Here is a 19,170-nt window from a genome sequence, read left to right on the forward strand (position 1 = left end):
GGTGGCTATATTGGTCGCTGATTTGTTTTTGTTTTGTTTTTGAATGTCAGAAATGTATATTTGTGAATGTGAAGATGTTATTTTGGTTTCACTGGTAAAAATAAATAATTGAAATGGGTATATATTTGTTTTTTTGTTTAGTTGCCTAATAATTATGCACAGTAATAGTCACCTGCACACACAGATATCCCCCTAAAATAGCAAAAACTAAAAACAAACTAAAAACTACTTCCAAAAACATTCAGCTTTGATATTAATGAGATTTTTGGGTTCATTGAGAACATGGTTGTTGTTCAATAATAAAATTATTCCTCAAAAATACAACTTGCCTAATAATTCTGCACTCCCTGCACAAATGTCACTGTTGTTTAGTTTTCTGTCTTCATTTATGTTGGATGTGATAACAGAGCTGTACGTTTTAATTTGTTTCCAAAACCCGCAGTCAGGACATGCTATATTGTATTTAGATAGAAGCTAGCGAGCTAACTTCCTGCTAACTTCTAACTCCGTTAAATGTCATAAATTCCGTTTTCACGGATGCCTGGATGTTAAACTCAATTGTTACATCTGGTAGAGCAGAACACTGATCATTTTATTAAAGATGAAAGACTTTAGACAGTTTTTCAACTCTCAGTAATGCCATAGTGATCGTTTGATATATGGACCTGCAGCGGAGTTTAGGCCCAGACACGGCTAGTGACGTCAGACTTAACGACCGGATAGAAGAAAGGAAAGCGCTCTTAACCCTTTAAGACCTACCATAGAACCAAGTCCGCCAGAGCTTACTTTATATTTTTATATGCTGTAGTGCCATTTTTGGGAACATTTCAAGTTGCTATACATCAATACAACTGTCATAGCCCATATTTTAATAATATGTATGCATTAAGTCCATAGTAACTACATTAATTGCAAAAAAGTGATTTAAAAAGTGAAAAAAGTGCAATAAAGTACAAACAAATTGAAAATCATTTTTGTTTGTTTTTTACATAAATTTCTACTTGGAGAAATTTAAGAGGTTTATCCCTCAAAAATTTAAATACAAAAAAGTTGCAAAAAATAGTTTACAACAACAGGAAATTTATTTTGAGTGTCTTCATAGATTTATTTTTGAGATACACCAATTTTTATCTACTGCAGGAAAAACGAAAAACAATCCTATGATGCAAATTTGCAAAGAAAACAGAATGTGCATCATTCTAAGCATCCCAGCAACTATTCAGAAAAATATAAAGTCAAGCATGACTTATAAAAACACCATTATAGGCTTTTAAGGCCTACAAGTAAAAAACTACATTTTCCGCGAAAATGACGTCACTTCCGGTTTCAGGCAGGAAATGCGGACATGCGATCGTTCGCGCTGACGTCTGTTTCAATGTGGGAAGTGTAACAAACAGCTGATCGTATCGGCAAAGCGTTTTTCGGGAATATTATGTTTTTGTTCCTGTTTTTGTTCCAGACAGGCTCAGCATGGAACCACCTTTTAGCAATGTCGGCATTGACGTGTTTGGGCCCTTGTCTGTATCAGCCCGTCGCACGAGAGGAGGCCACGCTGATAGTAAGAGGTGGGCTGTCCTCTTCACCTGTCTGTGTGTCAGAGCTATACACATTGAGGTAATTGAGTCATTGGATTCCTCCAGTTTCATAAACACATTCAGAAGGTTTATGGCGATTCGAGGGCCTTTGAAAAACATACGCTCTGACCGGGGCACTAATTTCACCAGAGCTTGCAAAGATATGGGGATTCCCTCAAATCTTGATGGGAAAGCCATGGAGAGGTTTCTGTCAGAACACGGATGTACGTGGACCTTCAACACACAACATTCCTCTCATATGGGAGGAGCATGGAAAAGGATGATCGGCATCACACGTCGTATCCTGGACTCGATGCTTCTTCAAATGAGCTCCTCCAAACTCACACATGACGTACTCACAACATTCATGGCTGAGGTTTCAGCCATAGTGAACAGTCGACCACTTGTGCCTGTGTCAAACGATCCTACAGATCCTTTCATTCTTACACCGGCTTCATTGCTTACTCAGAAAGTAGGTCCATGCCCAGTACCAGAAGGAGATTTTGGACATAAGAACCTATTGAAGCAACAGTGGTGCAGGGTCCAAAGCTTGTCTAACACATTTTGGGACAGGTGGCGGAAACAGTATCTGTCAACGCTACAGTGTCGAACAAAGTGGACATCTGACCGGCCAAACCTTAAGAAAGGAAGCGTGATGCTTCTTAAGGACAGTCAGTGCAGTAGGAACAAATGGCCCTTAGGAATTATCATTGATGTGTATCCTAGTAAAGATGGAAGGGTGCCCGAAGTGCAAGTAAAGGTCATCAAGAAAGAGGAACCAAAGCTTTACGTCCGACCTGTGAATGAGATGATCTTGCTCATTCCTCCGGATGACTGAAATGTGTTTGACCTTGTCATATTAGTAGGTGAAATCCGCTGGGTTTCAGACGGGGAGTGTTCTGTCACCATGTAACTGTTTAGTCTGAATGTCGACTCTAGCAAGGCGTTAGAGGCAGAGGACATTACAAGTCCCTCCAGAACAAAGAAATTCAACTGCCTGTCTCACTCTCCGCTATTCCCCTCCCTCTCTGTTTATTACTAAGTCCGCCATCTTCAGTAAACTTCGTAAAATTGTATCTGCATCTGAGACTGCTTTTGACCCAAATGTTCTGTATTAATTTTTTAAAAAGGCTCAACCCAGTGCTTCGCTTTTTGTCTAACCTGGGTTGATCTTACATGGAAACACCCTGTAGTTGATCAGCATGCAAAATGTACTTACAGATCATCTGAATCATCAACAAGATCAGACTTGGTGCAAATAAAATGAATTTGCTGACATTCGCCACCATTTCCAATCAGACTACTGACACTTTCCAGGATCCCCCAGGCTGCTTTCTCTGATGCTGCTCGATTAATTTCAGTCACAATCCACACAATAGAACAATCTCCAACTATCTGAAAGGAGAATAACATGTCTCAGTGCTTAATAGAAAGATGACTGTTTACAGACAACACAGTATAAGCAAAGAGCAGTAAATGTGAATTACCCCTTTCCACATCTGATCTCTGCTCTTGTTACAGTCACCATTTCCAGGGAGGTCCACAAGTGTCAAATGCTGGAGAAGAGGCCTGTTTGGCACCCTGACAGTCACACACTTCACTAGTGGCCAAAAACACTTTTTTCCTTCATCACCTTCTTCTTGTTTTGAATCACTTCTTGTGTACTTGACAAATTTTGCAGAGAGTTCATTAGCCTGCAATAAATAATAAAAGCAGTGCAGTTTAATTTCAGTCCGCAATGCAAGTGCTTTACAAGTGCACTGACTATTAAAAGTCAGTGACACAAAAAAATCAGGTCATGTGAAATCCTTTTTAGAACAATCAACCATTTGATAGTTTCAATAAAGTGCCTAATTATTATTCAAAACCAAAATTAAAATACTCTTTTTTTTATTTATTTAAAAGTTTTTATTTTCTATTTTAAATCACACTAAGTACACTCTTGGTCTCAACAGTTATTATTACTATTAGCAGAAACTACCTGATCTCAGTTATTTTGTACAGTTGTCCACCACTTTGAGATATTAATAAGCCACTTTAGACCGCTCCCTTATTCACTATAGCGGATAACGTGCCATGTTTTGAATGTCAGGGTTTTACACCACTTTTTGCCATTCCTGACACAACCGACTGTCAGACACCGATTTACTTTTGATTGTTTGTCGTCATTTTGATTCAATCTTTGTTGACTTTGCTCAGCAGTGAATTTCTACAGAGAGATTTAAAAAGGGTAAGAGTAGGTTAAAACAAGGAACTGATCACTGTTGTGTGAAGAGGTAAAGGTTCCTACTGCGATGTAAAAAAAAATAAAAAAAATAAATCATGCTCTACATCAGTGTTTTCCAACCTTTTGGAGCCACGGCACATATTTCACATCAGATAAATCACACGGCACACCACCAAAGAAAAATGTCAAAAAAGCATATTGATAATTTTTCCGTTCACCTGGTATAGCAGAATTGGTTCGGTTTGTCTCCAATATACCTTTTTAGCTTTCTTCTGAAGGCCTTAGTCTTGCTAAGGCCTTCATCTGGGTTGGAATTTTCTCCAGGACCCAGGTCAGTTTGACTACTTTTTCTTTTCAAATATTTATCTATCGTTATCATGTGCTGCGTTGTCTCACTCACAGCATGACTGTTGTATAATTTCTTCTTCTTCTTCTGTTTTACTAGCAGTTGGTAACCCATTTAATTAGAGCAGGTAGTTCCAGGGCACACCTGATCATTTCTCAGAGTGGTTGGGAAACACTGCTCTACATAATGGACCTGGACCAGTCTTGGGATCTGTTAACCACAGTTATTACAAGAACAGATTTTTTTTCTGGATATGTGATCATCTAAATGTGATTATGGGATCTCAGTAAGAACTATTTCGTTGCGATCACTGCATTTCAGTGTTTTGTGTTTTTTAGACTTTTGAATTTATGCTGCATTCTGTTTTCTGAAGTGAGTTATGTTTCTAGATCTTAGTCTTTTGTTAATTTGGTCAGTTATCTTTTTTGTCCAGGTTGTCCTAGTTTCACCTGTGTGCATTTCTGTCATGTAACGGTGTGTGGCAGGCAGGAAAATAGGACCCAAATGCAAACTCACGGGAAAACAGGACTGAACTCAAAATGCAGCTTTAATGCTGACAAAAAGGTGACAAAAGATAACGGTGATACAAAAGCGATACAAAACTAAACTGGGAGATGCTAATTGCAACACATACCAGAAGACACGGGGAGAATCACACACAGCATGAGGGACGACACGACACTGACTCAGAGAAACACGGGGTTTAAATACACTGGGAAGTAACGAGGAGAATGAGACACAGAAGGAGGGCACAGCTGGGAGAAATCAGGACTGACGGGACAAGCAAAGCAGGACACATTCACATAAGACACGGACCATCAAAGTAAAACAGGAAGTATCACACAGAGACGCGAACTTGACACAGTGGAGACAGCAACTAAGAAACACAGAGACATAAACCATAAGGCAGAGGTCTAAGAACCAAAATACACAGGGAAATACTCATCTGGGAACACAAGAGACTAGACTAGAGGGAGTAACAAAAGACCAACCATGAGAACATAATGCACAATGCAGAGTGACAGAAAACAAGAAACTCAAACATGCAAAGACACCCAATTACACAGAACAGAGGGGACACAGAGAGACATGAAGGGCAAGGGATCAAAACTAGAAACCATAGAATAAATCACACACAAGTACAATAATACAAAAATCCCAAAGAACTAAAAACGCTGGGTCAGGAGACCCAGGACCGTGACAATTTCCCAGCATCCCCAGTGTGTAGTCTCTTATGGCTGTCTGTTATAGTAGTAATATGAGTTTGTCTTACTGATTCACATGTCAACATCTTCCGCCTGGATTGGAGAAATTCTGGAATTTCTTTGAAATATTTGCGGTCCATGAGGTTTTCAAAGGACTTTTCTTTCCATTCTTCTCCATACAGTGTTGACAGCTTTTCAACAGCATCATGATAATCATCATCTTCCTTTTCCTGATTTTTATTATTGTCAAGAAACTGATGAAATGACCACAACTCTTCGTTCCACTCCTACAAAATTAGACGACAAGCCATTTATTGAGGTATGTACCCAACCGTTAACCCCAATAACTGAAGTGTAACACCTATAATAGTTTTAAGTAAAAATCTAACTTTCAAAGCTCATTTTACCTCCTTTGTGATGAACTCAATTTCTGCCTCATAGTTTGAGCTGTGTTTGTTAGCTTCCACTTTGATCATGACTGACGTGCATGCATTGATGCTTCCTGAGGGTAAAAGATTCTTCTCTTTGATGATGGCATTTATCAAAGAGCTCTTTCCAGCCCCAGTTTTACCAAAGACACCAACCAGCTCCCTCTTCTTTATCTCCAAATCACTGATCTTTTTCCTGTTGAACAAGATTTTAAATATAGTTAATTCATTCAGTCATGAAATTTTTTTAGGTATGCTTTAAATAAGAGAGTTTAAAAGAGAGTTATAATCATGGTAGTGATTAACCAATCAATTATCACAATATATTTCAGTTCTATACACTTGTTCCACTAACTGTTTACTGTATGTTGTTTTGATCCACACCTTCTTTTTGTGTCAGTTAAAGTGAAAGTTTCCCCCAAGAATTGGTAAATACCAGGAACAGGAAAAAAAAATACAGGGAGTGCAGAATTATTAGGCAAATGAGTATTTTGTCCACATCATCCTCTTCATGCATGTTGTCTTACTCCAAGCTGTATAGGCTCGAAAACCTACTACCAATTAAGCATATTAGGTGATGTGCATCTCTGTAATGAGAAGGGGTGTGGTCTAATGACATCAACACCCTATATCAGGTGTGCATAATTATTAGGCAACGTCCTTTCCTTTGGCAAAATGGGTCAAAAGAAGGACTTGACAGGCTCAGAAAAGTCAAAAATAGTGAGATATCTTGCAGAGGGATGCAGCAGTCTCAAAATTGCAAAGCTTCTGAAGCGTGATCATCGAACAATCAAGCGTTTCATTCAAAATAGTCAACAGGGTCGCAAGAAGCGTGTGGAAAAACCAAGGCGCAAAATAACTGCCCATGAACTGAGAAAAGTCAAGCGTGCAGCTGCCAAGATGCCACTTGCCACCAGTTTGGCCATATTTCAGAGCTGCAACATCACTGGAGTGCCCAAAAGCACAAGGTGTGCAATACTCAGAGACATGGCCAAGGTAAGAAAGGCTGAAAGACGACCACCACTGAACAAGACACATAAGCTGAAACGTCAAGACTGGGCCAAGAAATATCTCAAGACTGGTTTTTCTAAGGTTTTATGGACTGATGAAATGAGAGTGAGTCTTGATGGGCCAGATGGATGGGCCCGTGGCTGGATTGGTAAAGGGCAGAGAGCTCCAGTCCGACTCAGACGCCAGCAAGGTGGAGGTGGAGTACTGGTTTGGGCTGGTATCATCAAAGATGGGCTTTTGGGGCCTTTTCGGGTTGAGGATGGAGTCAAGCTCAACTCCCAGTCCTACTGCCAGTTTCTGGAAGACACCTTCTTCAAGCAGTGGTACAGGAAGAAGTCTGCATCCTTCAAGAAAAACATGATTTTCATGCAGGACAATGCTCCATCACACGCGTTCAAGTACTCCACAGCGTGGCTGGCAAGAAAGGGTATAAAAGAAGAAAAACTAATGACATGGCCACCTTGTTCACCTGATCTGAAGCCCACTGAGAACCTGTGGTCCATCATCAAATGTGAGATTTACAAGGAGGGAAAACAGTACACCTCTCTGAACAGTGTCTGGGAGGCTGTGGTTGCTGCTGCACGCAATGTTGACGGTGAACAGATCAAAACACTGACAGAATCCATGGATGGCAGGCTTTTGAGTGTCCTTGCAAAGAAAGGTGGCTATATTGGTCGCTGATTTGTTTTTGTTTTGTTTTTGAATGTCAGAAATGTATATTTGTGAATGTGAAGATGTTATTTTGGTTTCACTGGTAAAAATAAATAATTGAAATGGGTATATATTTGTTTTTTTGTTTAGTTGCCTAATAATTATGCACAGTAATAGTCACCTGCACACACAGATATCCCCCTAAAATAGCAAAAACTAAAAACAAACTAAAAACTACTTCCAAAAACATTCAGCTTTGATATTAATGAGATTTTTGGGTTCATTGAGAACATGGTTGTTGTTCAATAATAAAATTATTCCTCAAAAATACAACTTGCCTAATAATTCTGCACTCCCTGCACAAATGTCACTGTTGTTTAGTTTTCTGTCTTCATTTATGTTGGATGTGATAACAGAGCTGTACGTTTTAATTTGTTTCCAAAACCCGCAGTCAGGACATGCTATATTGTATTTAGATAGAAGCTAGCGAGCTAACTTCCTGCTAACTTCTAACTCCGTTAAATGTCATAAATTCCGTTTTCACGGATGCCTGGATGTTAAACTCAATTGTTACATCTGGTAGAGCAGAACACTGATCATTTTATTAAAGATGAAAGACTTTAGACAGTTTTTCAACTCTCAGTAATGCCATAGTGATCGTTTGATATATGGACCTGCAGCGGAGTTTAGGCCCAGACACGGCTAGTGACGTCAGACTTAACGACCGGATAGAAGAAAGGAAAGCGCTCTTAACCCTTTAAGACCTACCATAGAACCAAGTCCGCCAGAGCTTACTTTATATTTTTATATGCTGTAGTGCCATTTTTGGGAACATTTCAAGTTGCTATACATCAATACAACTGTCATAGCCCATATTTTAATAATATGTATGCATTAAGTCCATAGTAACTACATTAATTGCAAAAAAGTGATTTAAAAAGTGAAAAAAGTGCAATAAAGTACAAACAAATTGAAAATCATTTTTGTTTGTTTTTTACATAAATTTCTACTTGGAGAAATTTAAGAGGTTTATCCCTCAAAAATTTAAATACAAAAAAGTTGCAAAAAATAGTTTACAACAACAGGAAATTTATTTTGAGTGTCTTCATAGATTTATTTTTGAGATACACCAATTTTTATCTACTGCAGGAAAAACGAAAAACAATCCTATGATGCAAATTTGCAAAGAAAACAGAATGTGCATCATTCTAAGCATCCCAGCAACTATTCAGAAAAATATAAAGTCAAGCATGACTTATAAAAACACCATTATAGGCTTTTAAGGCCTACAAGTAAAAAACTACATTTTCCGCGAAAATGACGTCACTTCCGGTTTCAGGCAGGAAATGCGGACATGCGATCGTTCGCGCTGACGTCTGTTTCAATGTGGGAAGTGTAACAAACAGCTGATCGTATCGGCAAAGCGTTTTTCGGGAATATTATGTTTTTGTTCCTGTTTTTGTTCCAGACAGGCTCAGCATGGAACCACCTTTTAGCAATGTCGGCATTGACGTGTTTGGGCCCTTGTCTGTATCAGCCCGTCGCACGAGAGGAGGCCACGCTGATAGTAAGAGGTGGGCTGTCCTCTTCACCTGTCTGTGTGTCAGAGCTATACACATTGAGGTAATTGAGTCATTGGATTCCTCCAGTTTCATAAACACATTCAGAAGGTTTATGGCGATTCGAGGGCCTTTGAAAAACATACGCTCTGACCGGGGCACTAATTTCACCAGAGCTTGCAAAGATATGGGGATTCCCTCAAATCTTGATGGGAAAGCCATGGAGAGGTTTCTGTCAGAACACGGATGTACGTGGACCTTCAACACACAACATTCCTCTCATATGGGAGGAGCATGGAAAAGGATGATCGGCATCACACGTCGTATCCTGGACTCGATGCTTCTTCAAATGAGCTCCTCCAAACTCACACATGACGTACTCACAACATTCATGGCTGAGGTTTCAGCCATAGTGAACAGTCGACCACTTGTGCCTGTGTCAAACGATCCTACAGATCCTTTCATTCTTACACCGGCTTCATTGCTTACTCAGAAAGTAGGTCCATGCCCAGTACCAGAAGGAGATTTTGGACATAAGAACCTATTGAAGCAACAGTGGTGCAGGGTCCAAAGCTTGTCTAACACATTTTGGGACAGGTGGCGGAAACAGTATCTGTCAACGCTACAGTGTCGAACAAAGTGGACATCTGACCGGCCAAACCTTAAGAAAGGAAGCGTGATGCTTCTTAAGGACAGTCAGTGCAGTAGGAACAAATGGCCCTTAGGAATTATCATTGATGTGTATCCTAGTAAAGATGGAAGGGTGCCCGAAGTGCAAGTAAAGGTCATCAAGAAAGAGGAACCAAAGCTTTACGTCCGACCTGTGAATGAGATGATCTTGCTCATTCCTCCGGATGACTGAAATGTGTTTGACCTTGTCATATTAGTAGGTGAAATCCGCTGGGTTTCAGACGGGGAGTGTTCTGTCACCATGTAACTGTTTAGTCTGAATGTCGACTCTAGCAAGGCGTTAGAGGCAGAGGACATTACAAGTCCCTCCAGAACAAAGAAATTCAACTGCCTGTCTCACTCTCCGCTATTCCCCTCCCTCTCTGTTTATTACTAAGTCCGCCATCTTCAGTAAACTTCGTAAAATTGTATCTGCATCTGAGACTGCTTTTGACCCAAATGTTCTGTATTAATTTTTTAAAAAGGCTCAACCCAGTGCTTCGCTTTTTGTCTAACCTGGGTTGATCTTACATGGAAACACCCTGTAGTTGATCAGCATGCAAAATGTACTTACAGATCATCTGAATCATCAACAAGATCAGACTTGGTGCAAATAAAATGAATTTGCTGACATTCGCCACCATTTCCAATCAGACTACTGACACTTTCCAGGATCCCCCAGGCAAGTTTCCCCCAAGAATTGGTAAATACCAGGAACAGGAAAAAAAAATACAGGGAGTGCAGAATTATTAGGCAAATGAGTATTTTGTCCACATCATCCTCTTCATGCATGTTGTCTTACTCCAAGCTGTATAGGCTCGAAAACCTACTACCAATTAAGCATATTAGGTGATGTGCATCTCTGTAATGAGAAGGGGTGTGGTCTAATGACATCAACACCCTATATCAGGTGTGCATAATTATTAGGCAACGTCCTTTCCTTTGGCAAAATGGGTCAAAAGAAGGACTTGACAGGCTCAGAAAAGTCAAAAATAGTGAGATATCTTGCAGAGGGATGCAGCAGTCTCAAAATTGCAAAGCTTCTGAAGCGTGATCATCGAACAATCAAGCGTTTCATTCAAAATAGTCAACAGGGTCGCAAGAAGCGTGTGGAAAAACCAAGGTGCAAAATAACTGCCCATGAACTGAGAAAAGTCAAGCGTGCAGCTGCCAAGATGCCACTTGCCACCAGTTTGGCCATATTTCAGTGCTGCAACATCACTGGAATGCCCAAAAGCACAAGGTGTGCAATACTCAGAGACATGGCCAAGGTAAGAAAGGCTGAAAGACGACCACCACTGAACAAGACACACAAGCTGAAACGTCAAGACTGGGCCAAGAAATATCTCAAGACTGGTTTTTCTAAGGTTTTATGGACTGATGAAATGAGAGTGAGTCTTGATGGGCCAGATGGATGGGCCCGTGGCTGGATTGGTAAAGGGCAGAGAGCTCCAGTCCGACTCAGATGCCAGCAAGGTGGAGGTGGAGTACTGGTTTGGGCTGGTATCATCAAAGATGAGCTTGTGGGGCCTTTTCGGGTTGAGGATGGAGTTAAGCTCAACTCCCAGTCCTACTGCCAGTTTCTGGAAGACACCTTCTTCAAGCAGTGGTACAGGAAGAAGTCTGCATCCTTCAAGAAAAACATGATTTTCATGCAGGACAATGCTCCATCACACGCGTTCAAGTACTCCATAGCGTGGCTGGCAAGAAAGGGTATAAAAGAAGAAAAACTAATGACATGGCCTCCTTGTTCACCTGATCTGAACCCCATTGAGAACCTGTGGTCCATCATCAAATGTGAGATTTACAAGGAGGGAAAACAGTACACCTCTCTGAACAGTGTCTGGGAGGCTGTGGTTGCTGCTGCACGCAATGTTGATGGTGAACAGATCAAAACACTGACAGAATCCATGGATGGCAGGCTTTTGAGTGTCCTTGCAAAGAAAGGTGGCTATATTGGTCGCTGATTTGTTTTTGTTTTGTTTTTGAATGTCAGAAATGTATATTTGTGAATGTGAAGATGTTATTTTGGTTTCACTGGTAAAAATAAATAATTGAAATGGGTATATATTTGTTTTTTGTTAAGTTGCCTAATAATTATGCACAGTAATAGTCACCTGCACACACAGATATCCCCCTAAAATAGCAAAAACTAAAAACTACTTCCAAAAACATTCAGCTTTGATATTAATGTGTTTTTTGGGTTCATTGAGAACATGGTTGTTGTTCAATAATAAAATTATTCCTCAAAAATACAACTTGCCTAATAATTCTGCACTCCCTGTATTGATAAGTCACCAAAACTTCCTAAAAATATCAGTCTTTGTTGGTCTTAACTTGGATAGTTATAGTCTACTATTGAATCATAAATCAATGTATCCTTGTATTTGTCGCTTGCAGTTGCCTGGATTGAAAATTGGAACTTGCTGAACGTACATACAATACACAAACATCACATTGGGGAGACAGGTCAGACTAGGTGGCATAAAGTGAAATGTATAACACAAAAAGGCAATCGAGGAGAAAAAAGAAGAATTGGTAGATACCAGGAACAGGAAAAAAATGTAGCTCAGTCACCAAAACTTTCCAATAAATTTTACTACTGTATTATTTCAGCGTCTATAATTGTACTGTTGTATGTCAGCAAAATATGAAAAAACATAATACTCACTTTAAGAAAGCACTGAGTTTGTCTTGCTCATTTAGTCTGGAATGTACAAATGCCATGATGTTTTTCACATTAGATAGTATGGTTGGTTCTGTGAACAAAAAAGTCAAGAACTATTTAGAAGGAATTATAGACTAGAATAACCAAAAAATGTAAAATTTGATGTTAAAAAAAGCAAACCTGTGTGAATTAGAGTATATCAGGACCATAATGTGACCACTAACCAATCAAACTTACTATACCATGCTGACTGTTAAATTTTGCCAACAGCCCAAAGAAAAAGTAATTTCTAGCATCAAAGATGAAACTGGCATGTTGGACAAATTGTGCTGAACAGAAATTTAACCCTATAGTGGCTTAAACTGTGACATTGTTTAGTAAGAAACGTAAATACCTTCAAATCCTGGCATTGACTGACACTGTCGCTTAGCTGGTGACTGCAACCTGCTAGCATCACTTTCAAGGTCTGATTTTCTTTTTCCTGATTGGATAAAAACAACAACAAAAAATAAGAAAAAAAATGTGTTTCTCTCAGCATTGAAAGTTCTTCTTAGTAAAGTTATGTAGATTGCAAAAAATATTAGTGCCTTTCAAACACAGAATAATATGAGATGCAATAAATATGATGCATGTGTCTCACCTGTATCACTTGTGGCTGGAAAGACCTGAGGATGAATATCAGTTATACAGGAAATTATCACTATTTGCATTGGCATTGTTCTTTAACAAAAGGACACTAACATACAAGTTTTACAATCAACAAACTTAAATGCAGTTATGTTTTATTAACCAGCAGACTGATGAAAATTAAATTACAATAACCTTCTTCTTACTAAATATCTGTGATCCTACTAGACAATTCTTTTACATAATTAGGTCCCAGTCTCAAAGACCTACAGAGACGGTTGGCAAACCCTCTAGCTAGGGCAAAATGTATTTTCCCACCCCCCTTTGAATTATGTCTTTAGATTAGTCATTTATTCGTTTCTGTAGAGAGTTGTCAGTCTCTGTAGACCAGAGAATGGAGCTTTACTTTGTCTCAGGCAGTTGGCTCATATGTCTGAAATTCAGTGTAATCCTTACCTGAACCACATCAGCTGCTTCTTCATGCTCCTGTTCACACTGCAGATAAAAAGTGCAAAGCCGCATAGAGTATTGAGCTCTTAAACATGCATTAAAAATTGTATTTGTCATATGGACATTAAATCTGAAGGAAAAAACAGTTTTAAACTGACTTGAAAAGACATGACTGTTTCCTGATTTGAATTTTGTTCTTACCACAATCAAAACGATTCAAATCTATATTAGTTAAGAATCAATAAAATGACTCTACAAATAATTACTGCCAGTGAGACACTGTTGAACACCCAGTGGTGTTTGTGTAGCTTATCTGCGTAGCCAATTTAATTAAAAACGTATAACTTACTTCAAGGTGTAATCTTCACACACTCTCTGTGTATTTACTCACTAATTACCTGTCCCTCCTGCACTTTCCTGCTCATTGTGTCAGATGTTTAGTTACTCCTCGGCAGGGATGGGTACTGGTTCTGACATAAACGGTAGTAACCAGAAAAGCAGCACACATTTCGGTGCTTTATTTCAGTACTTTTTTTTTCTTGAGCTGTCATACAGCTGTCTTCTTGTTTGATAGAGTGATACCATATATGCCCTATAGCTGCAGAAAAGGCTAACATTGTTATCTTTTTACAAAAGAAAAAAAAAACAGCTAAACATGAGAGGTTTTATGACAAAGTTTGTGTTTTCCATTGTTTAAGCACTGGTTCCAACCAAAGGATGTATCTTGTATCAACAGAAAAGGCTAACTTGGTTATCATTTTGCAGAAAAAAAGAGGAGACTGCTAAAAATAAAAACATAAGAGGTTTTTGGGCAAAGTTTATGTTCTCCATTCTTTAAGCACCGGTTTGAGCACCGGTTTGAGCACCGTTTAAGCACCGGCACCGTTTCAAAAGTACCGGTTTGGCACCGGTATCGGATAAAACCTAAATGATACCCATCCCTACTCCTCAGTCTCCTTTAGCAATAATGAGACTTGCATTAAATGTACCCTATTTACAACTCTGGAGGCCAGGATCACATAATTGTAGACTTTGCTTCGCACCCTTAAAAATCCCATAACTAGCCAGGCTCCTTTAGCCAGTGTAGCTCCCTCTGGCATATTGTCCCGAGCAGTTGGGGAAACAAGATGACTGGGTGACGATGAGGAGAAAGCACAGTATTAAATAGAAGCCCCGTGGCACACCACCAACCCATTCATGTGTCTAAGTGTTTTCCCCCATTTGCAGAAACACCCGCAGGGGCTCAAACTCTGGTAATTGGTGATTCTATTCTAACACATGTGAAGCTAGAGACACCAGCAAAGACAACCAGAACAGTCGACACTGAGGGAAATTTAAAACTGCTGGCTAAGTGTAAACATAAATTGAATAAAATTCTAATTTATGTCGGCAATTATGACACCTGGTTACCTTAATGGGAGATCACTAAAATTAATACTGAATCAGTATGTAACTCTATAGGCAAAAGAATTGAGCTTCATTTTGTCTCAGGCAGGTGGCTCATATGTCTGAAATTCAGTATAATCCTTACCTGAACCACATCAGCTACATCTTCATGCTCCTGTTGACACTGCAGATAAAAAGTGCAAAGCCAAATAAACTGAGCACTTAAACATATACTAAAAATTTTATTTCTCATATAGATACTTCATCTCAAGGCAACAAAACAGTTTGTAACTTACTTGAAAAGAAATGACTGTTTCTTGATTTGTGTTTTTTTCTTCCTAACACAATCAAAACATTGCAAATCCATATTAGTAAAGAGTTAACAAAAATTACACTACATAATATTGCTGCCAGCACATTTTTTAATATCCAGGTAACTCTAATAGAAATTCACCTCTGTACACTAAAACAACAATGATTGTTTTAAAAAAAAAAAAGGTAATTACCTTTAACAGCTTGAGGTTCTTCTTGAATTTCACTCTTGGTCCAGCTTTTGTGATCAAATTATTAATTTCTTGATCATCAAGCTCACACAGACTTTCAGAATCGATTTGTTCATCTGTAATTTAAAAAGAATTTGCAGAGATAAAGTTTATTCTCAACTTTCTTCAGAAATTCTTCGTAAATGATTGAAAAAGCTATGGGCACAGATCTATGAGCTGTTTTACAGTTAACAGATCACATCAGGATCAATATCTGTACCCATCACAGATTCACATTAATACTTTACCTTTAAATTTTTCCACCCACTCACTTAGCCCCCATTCAACCAGTTTGGTTCTTACGAAATCATCCATGACCAAGAAATGAAACTGTAAGATAAAATGCAATATTTAACCAGACAGTACTGCTTTAAAGATTAGATATTTGTGACCAACTTCTCCTTTAATCCATATATAATCAGAGACACTGATTAAATTCAGATTAAAACTTCAAACTGCTCACCTTTTGTTTGAGTAATGCAGGAAAAGGCTGCTGAGGGAGATGTGAGGGAAGCAGTGAGACACAAACAGGAAACAGAAAAAAGAAATCGAGCACAAAGTCCACAAACGGATACGGTTAAAATCAAACTGTAACTGTGTGGCTTAGACTGCACAACTGTCTGCAACTGCATTTATACATAAAATAGAAAGGTAAATCCAACATGACTAAAGCGGGTGCAGGAAAAATAGAACTGAGAACTGAGAAAAGCAGGAAGAGGTGTTTGTGCAGCGCAGATGGGAGTGGCTGGCAGACAGGTAACAACCTGCCTCAGAGAAAGTGTTTGTTTTTTTAGTTTGTTTAAAATAAATCAAAGGGATTAAATATTATAGTTTAAAAACAAGACAGAAACAGCTTTATGTATACTTAAAGTATACTCAAGTTGCCAAACTACATTAAGGTAGTTAGAGTAAAAATATCACCATAGGTTTTTTTTAATATGCTGCCACGTGTGTACATTATTATTATTATTATTTATCCCCACATGCCTCCTCCATTGCCTGTAAAAGGGATATGCGTTGATGGGGATGACTGTCATAGACCTTCCAGCTCCAGGCAGAGAAGAACTCTTCAATTGGATTCAAGAATGGAGAGTATGGGGGGAGGTTGAGTACAGTGAAGAGTGGGTGATCTGTAAACCAGTTGCGGACCAAAGCAGCCCTATGGAAACTAACATTGTCCCATATAATGACGTATCTGGTCTGCTCTGGTCTCTGAACATTAGTGAACATGTCAAAGGTGTCCAGGAATGTAATAATGTGTGCACTGTTATATGGGCCCAGGGTTGCATTATGGTGAACAACACCATTTTGACTTATAGCTGCACACATAGTTATGTTACCACCACGTTGTCCTGGGACATTGATTATGGCACGGTGTCCAATGATGTTCCTTCCGAGTCTCCTCGTCTTAGTGAAGTGAAAACCAGCCTCATCCACAACAAATTGCTCATGACCCATCTGCCTCTGCAGATGGGTCATGAGCAAGACGTGAGCAAGACAAAACAAACAGCAGGCACATGCACAGCACTACAGTATGCACTTCCAGATTCAGTACCAATGATACTATAGCTTACCTGCACATAGTCATATTGCAGCTGTTTTACACGTTCACTGTTTCTTTCCAAAGGTGTTCTGTAGATTTGTTTCATTCGGATTTTGTTGCGGGCAAGTACACAACCTAATAGAGAAGTGCTCACATTTTGTATGTTCTGGAAGGTGGTGTCATCCTCAATTAGGCACTGCTGAATTTCACGTAGCCTTATGGAATTATTTGCAGTCACCATATTGACTATATGGGTTTATTGGTCTGCAGTGAACATTCTTCCTCTGCCCCTAGCATCTGGTCAGCTAGCAATTCTGTAAAGTAACAGTTTCAGTATTTTTACATCTGTGGTATTGTTGTGTTCCTCATTAGCATATGGCAGTGCTACAAGTCTTAGTGCAAAGTGACTGTACTAACCGATTCTCATTTCGAAATATCCTTATGATGCTTGCTACAGTGTAGCGGCTCAAGTTAGGCTGAACCCGTTGGCCAGCTTCACTCAGGGTCATTCCATGGTTGATTACATGGTCCACTATTGTAGCTCTGATGTTACCAGCAATTCTATTTCTTACTCTTCTTACCCTTCCTCTTCCCCCTCCTCTTGCTCCTCTTGCTCCTTCTTGTCCTCTTGCTCTAACTTCACCTCCTTGTCCTTGTCATCCTCTTTGTCCTACTTCTTCACCTCCACGTCCTCTTCCTCGGCCTCCTCTAATTCTCACTCTTCTCACTCTTCCTGCTCCCTCCATTGTACTCCACAGCTTACCTGTACCTTATTTATAGTGCTTAGGCTGATTGCAAAGTGAACTAATTATCTAAAACTGTTTTCACACGTGACAGTGTGTCAGACAGTTGGCAAAATAGTGTAAATAATAGCCATAAATGTGTATAGTTTTGCTAGGAGTGTGTTGATCATTTGGAAATTGAGTGTAAAGCAGTGAGTTGTGTTTACAGTTCTGCAAAAAGAGTGCTGTGCAGTGGATTGTACCTACAGTTTTGCCAGGTGTGTGTTACAAAATGGCAAACTGAGTGCAAAGCAGTGTTTGTGCTTTTAGTTTTGCAAACTCAGTGAGTGGTTTTGCTATAAGTATTAAGAGTTTTCGAAATTGTGCTATAACAATCGCAGTTAGAGTTTAAGCATTCAGAAAAAACTGTAACCTCTGTCTCTCTTCCACAGCATGTCTTTATCCTGTCTTCCTTCCTTCTCTCACCCCAACCGGTCACAGCAGATGGCCGCCCCTCCCTGAGCTTGGCTCTGCCAGAGGTTTCTTCCTGTTAAAAGAGAGTTTTTCCATCCCACTGTTGCCAAAGTGCTTGCTCATAGGGGGTCATATGATTGATGGGTTTTTCTCTGTATCTATTATTGTACGATCTACTGTACAATATAAAGCGCCATGAGGTGACTGTTGTTGTGATTTGGAGCTATATAAATAAAATTGAATTGAATTGAATTGAACTATACTGAGACTTTTTTGACAAATAAAAAAAAGTTTTACATGTATTTTCCAAAGAAAAGCTGGATATTTAAAAAAAATATTTCAAATTAACCTTTACTTTTTGTGAAATGTGAAAGTTAAAATTCAACTTCTAGAGAAGCTTGAATATATTAGCTTTGCTACTTGTTTTTTAATATTGATGCTAAAACAAGAAACAATTTGGTGAATGCAAATGTTCCTGCACATTTTGGGAAGATTAGCATTATGTAGATTTGTGTATGAAAACATGTAAATAGAAAGGTAGTAAGATTTGATCTTTAGTTCAGTTTCATTTTCTTTTTATCAGAAACTAAAAATCACTCAGTTTTGTTGTTGTGCTCTTTCATTAAGAACATGACACTTTTTGCTTCCAGCAGCCTTTTTGACCTTGCTTTATGTGTGACTGCCCAGAGTAGTTATTTGTCTGTTATCTTGAAAGGGTTAGTTTTGTGGCATATTTTATATGTTTATTCTTCACAGAGTTAAATATAAGCATCATTTGACAGTGCATATCTATCTAAGCAGCTTTGGAAGAAGGATAGTTGTTCTATTTTGCCAACAATGTGTGTTTTTCTTGAAATAAGTACATGAGAATAATCTGAGTATGTTCAAACAGCACCTCTGTTTGTCACAAAAGTCATTGTTACTGTTGTAAGTGGTTTTACTTTTTCTTCTTGATTATTATTATTTCATATAGTCATTTTGCAAAGTTTTTTGTTTCTTTTTCTACTTAACCCCTTTAACTCATTTGAACTTTGCCATACAGACAACAATGATCCAGCCATTCTCGTCAGCCCTCCCTGCTTTTCTCA

At 38.9% G+C, this 19,170-nt stretch overlaps 2 protein-coding genes across 2 annotated transcripts in view; both read right to left on the reverse strand.

Moving 5' to 3' along the window:
• LOC146671610 (nuclear GTPase SLIP-GC-like) overlaps positions 1 to 19,170 on the reverse strand; it is a 158,835-nt gene that overhangs the window by 42,470 nt on the left and 97,195 nt on the right. The window lies entirely within an intron of this gene.
• Positions 1 to 19,170, reverse strand: part of LOC146671611 (nuclear GTPase SLIP-GC-like) — a 129,046-nt gene that overhangs the window by 10,893 nt on the left and 98,983 nt on the right. The window contains exons 6-13 of the mRNA XM_085403883.1: positions 13,422 to 13,460; positions 12,979 to 13,003; positions 12,733 to 12,819; positions 12,342 to 12,429; positions 5,760 to 5,976; positions 5,421 to 5,639; positions 3,062 to 3,268; positions 2,794 to 2,969 (exon numbers count right to left, since the gene is read on the reverse strand). Coding sequence (XP_085260009.1) covers positions 2,794 to 2,969; positions 3,062 to 3,268; positions 5,421 to 5,639; positions 5,760 to 5,976; positions 12,342 to 12,429; positions 12,733 to 12,819; positions 12,979 to 13,003; positions 13,422 to 13,460 — 1,058 coding nt within the window. The remainder of the gene's footprint in view (positions 1 to 2,793; positions 2,970 to 3,061; positions 3,269 to 5,420; positions 5,640 to 5,759; positions 5,977 to 12,341; positions 12,430 to 12,732; positions 12,820 to 12,978; positions 13,004 to 13,421; positions 13,461 to 19,170) is intronic.

The sequence above is a fragment of the Rhamphochromis longiceps genome, linkage group LG4 (genome assembly GCF_057381845.1).
Source record: "Rhamphochromis longiceps isolate RC_006_pf linkage group LG4, R_longiceps_female_GT1.1, whole genome shotgun sequence".
NCBI classification, from domain to species: domain Eukaryota; kingdom Metazoa; phylum Chordata; class Actinopteri; order Cichliformes; family Cichlidae; genus Rhamphochromis; species Rhamphochromis longiceps.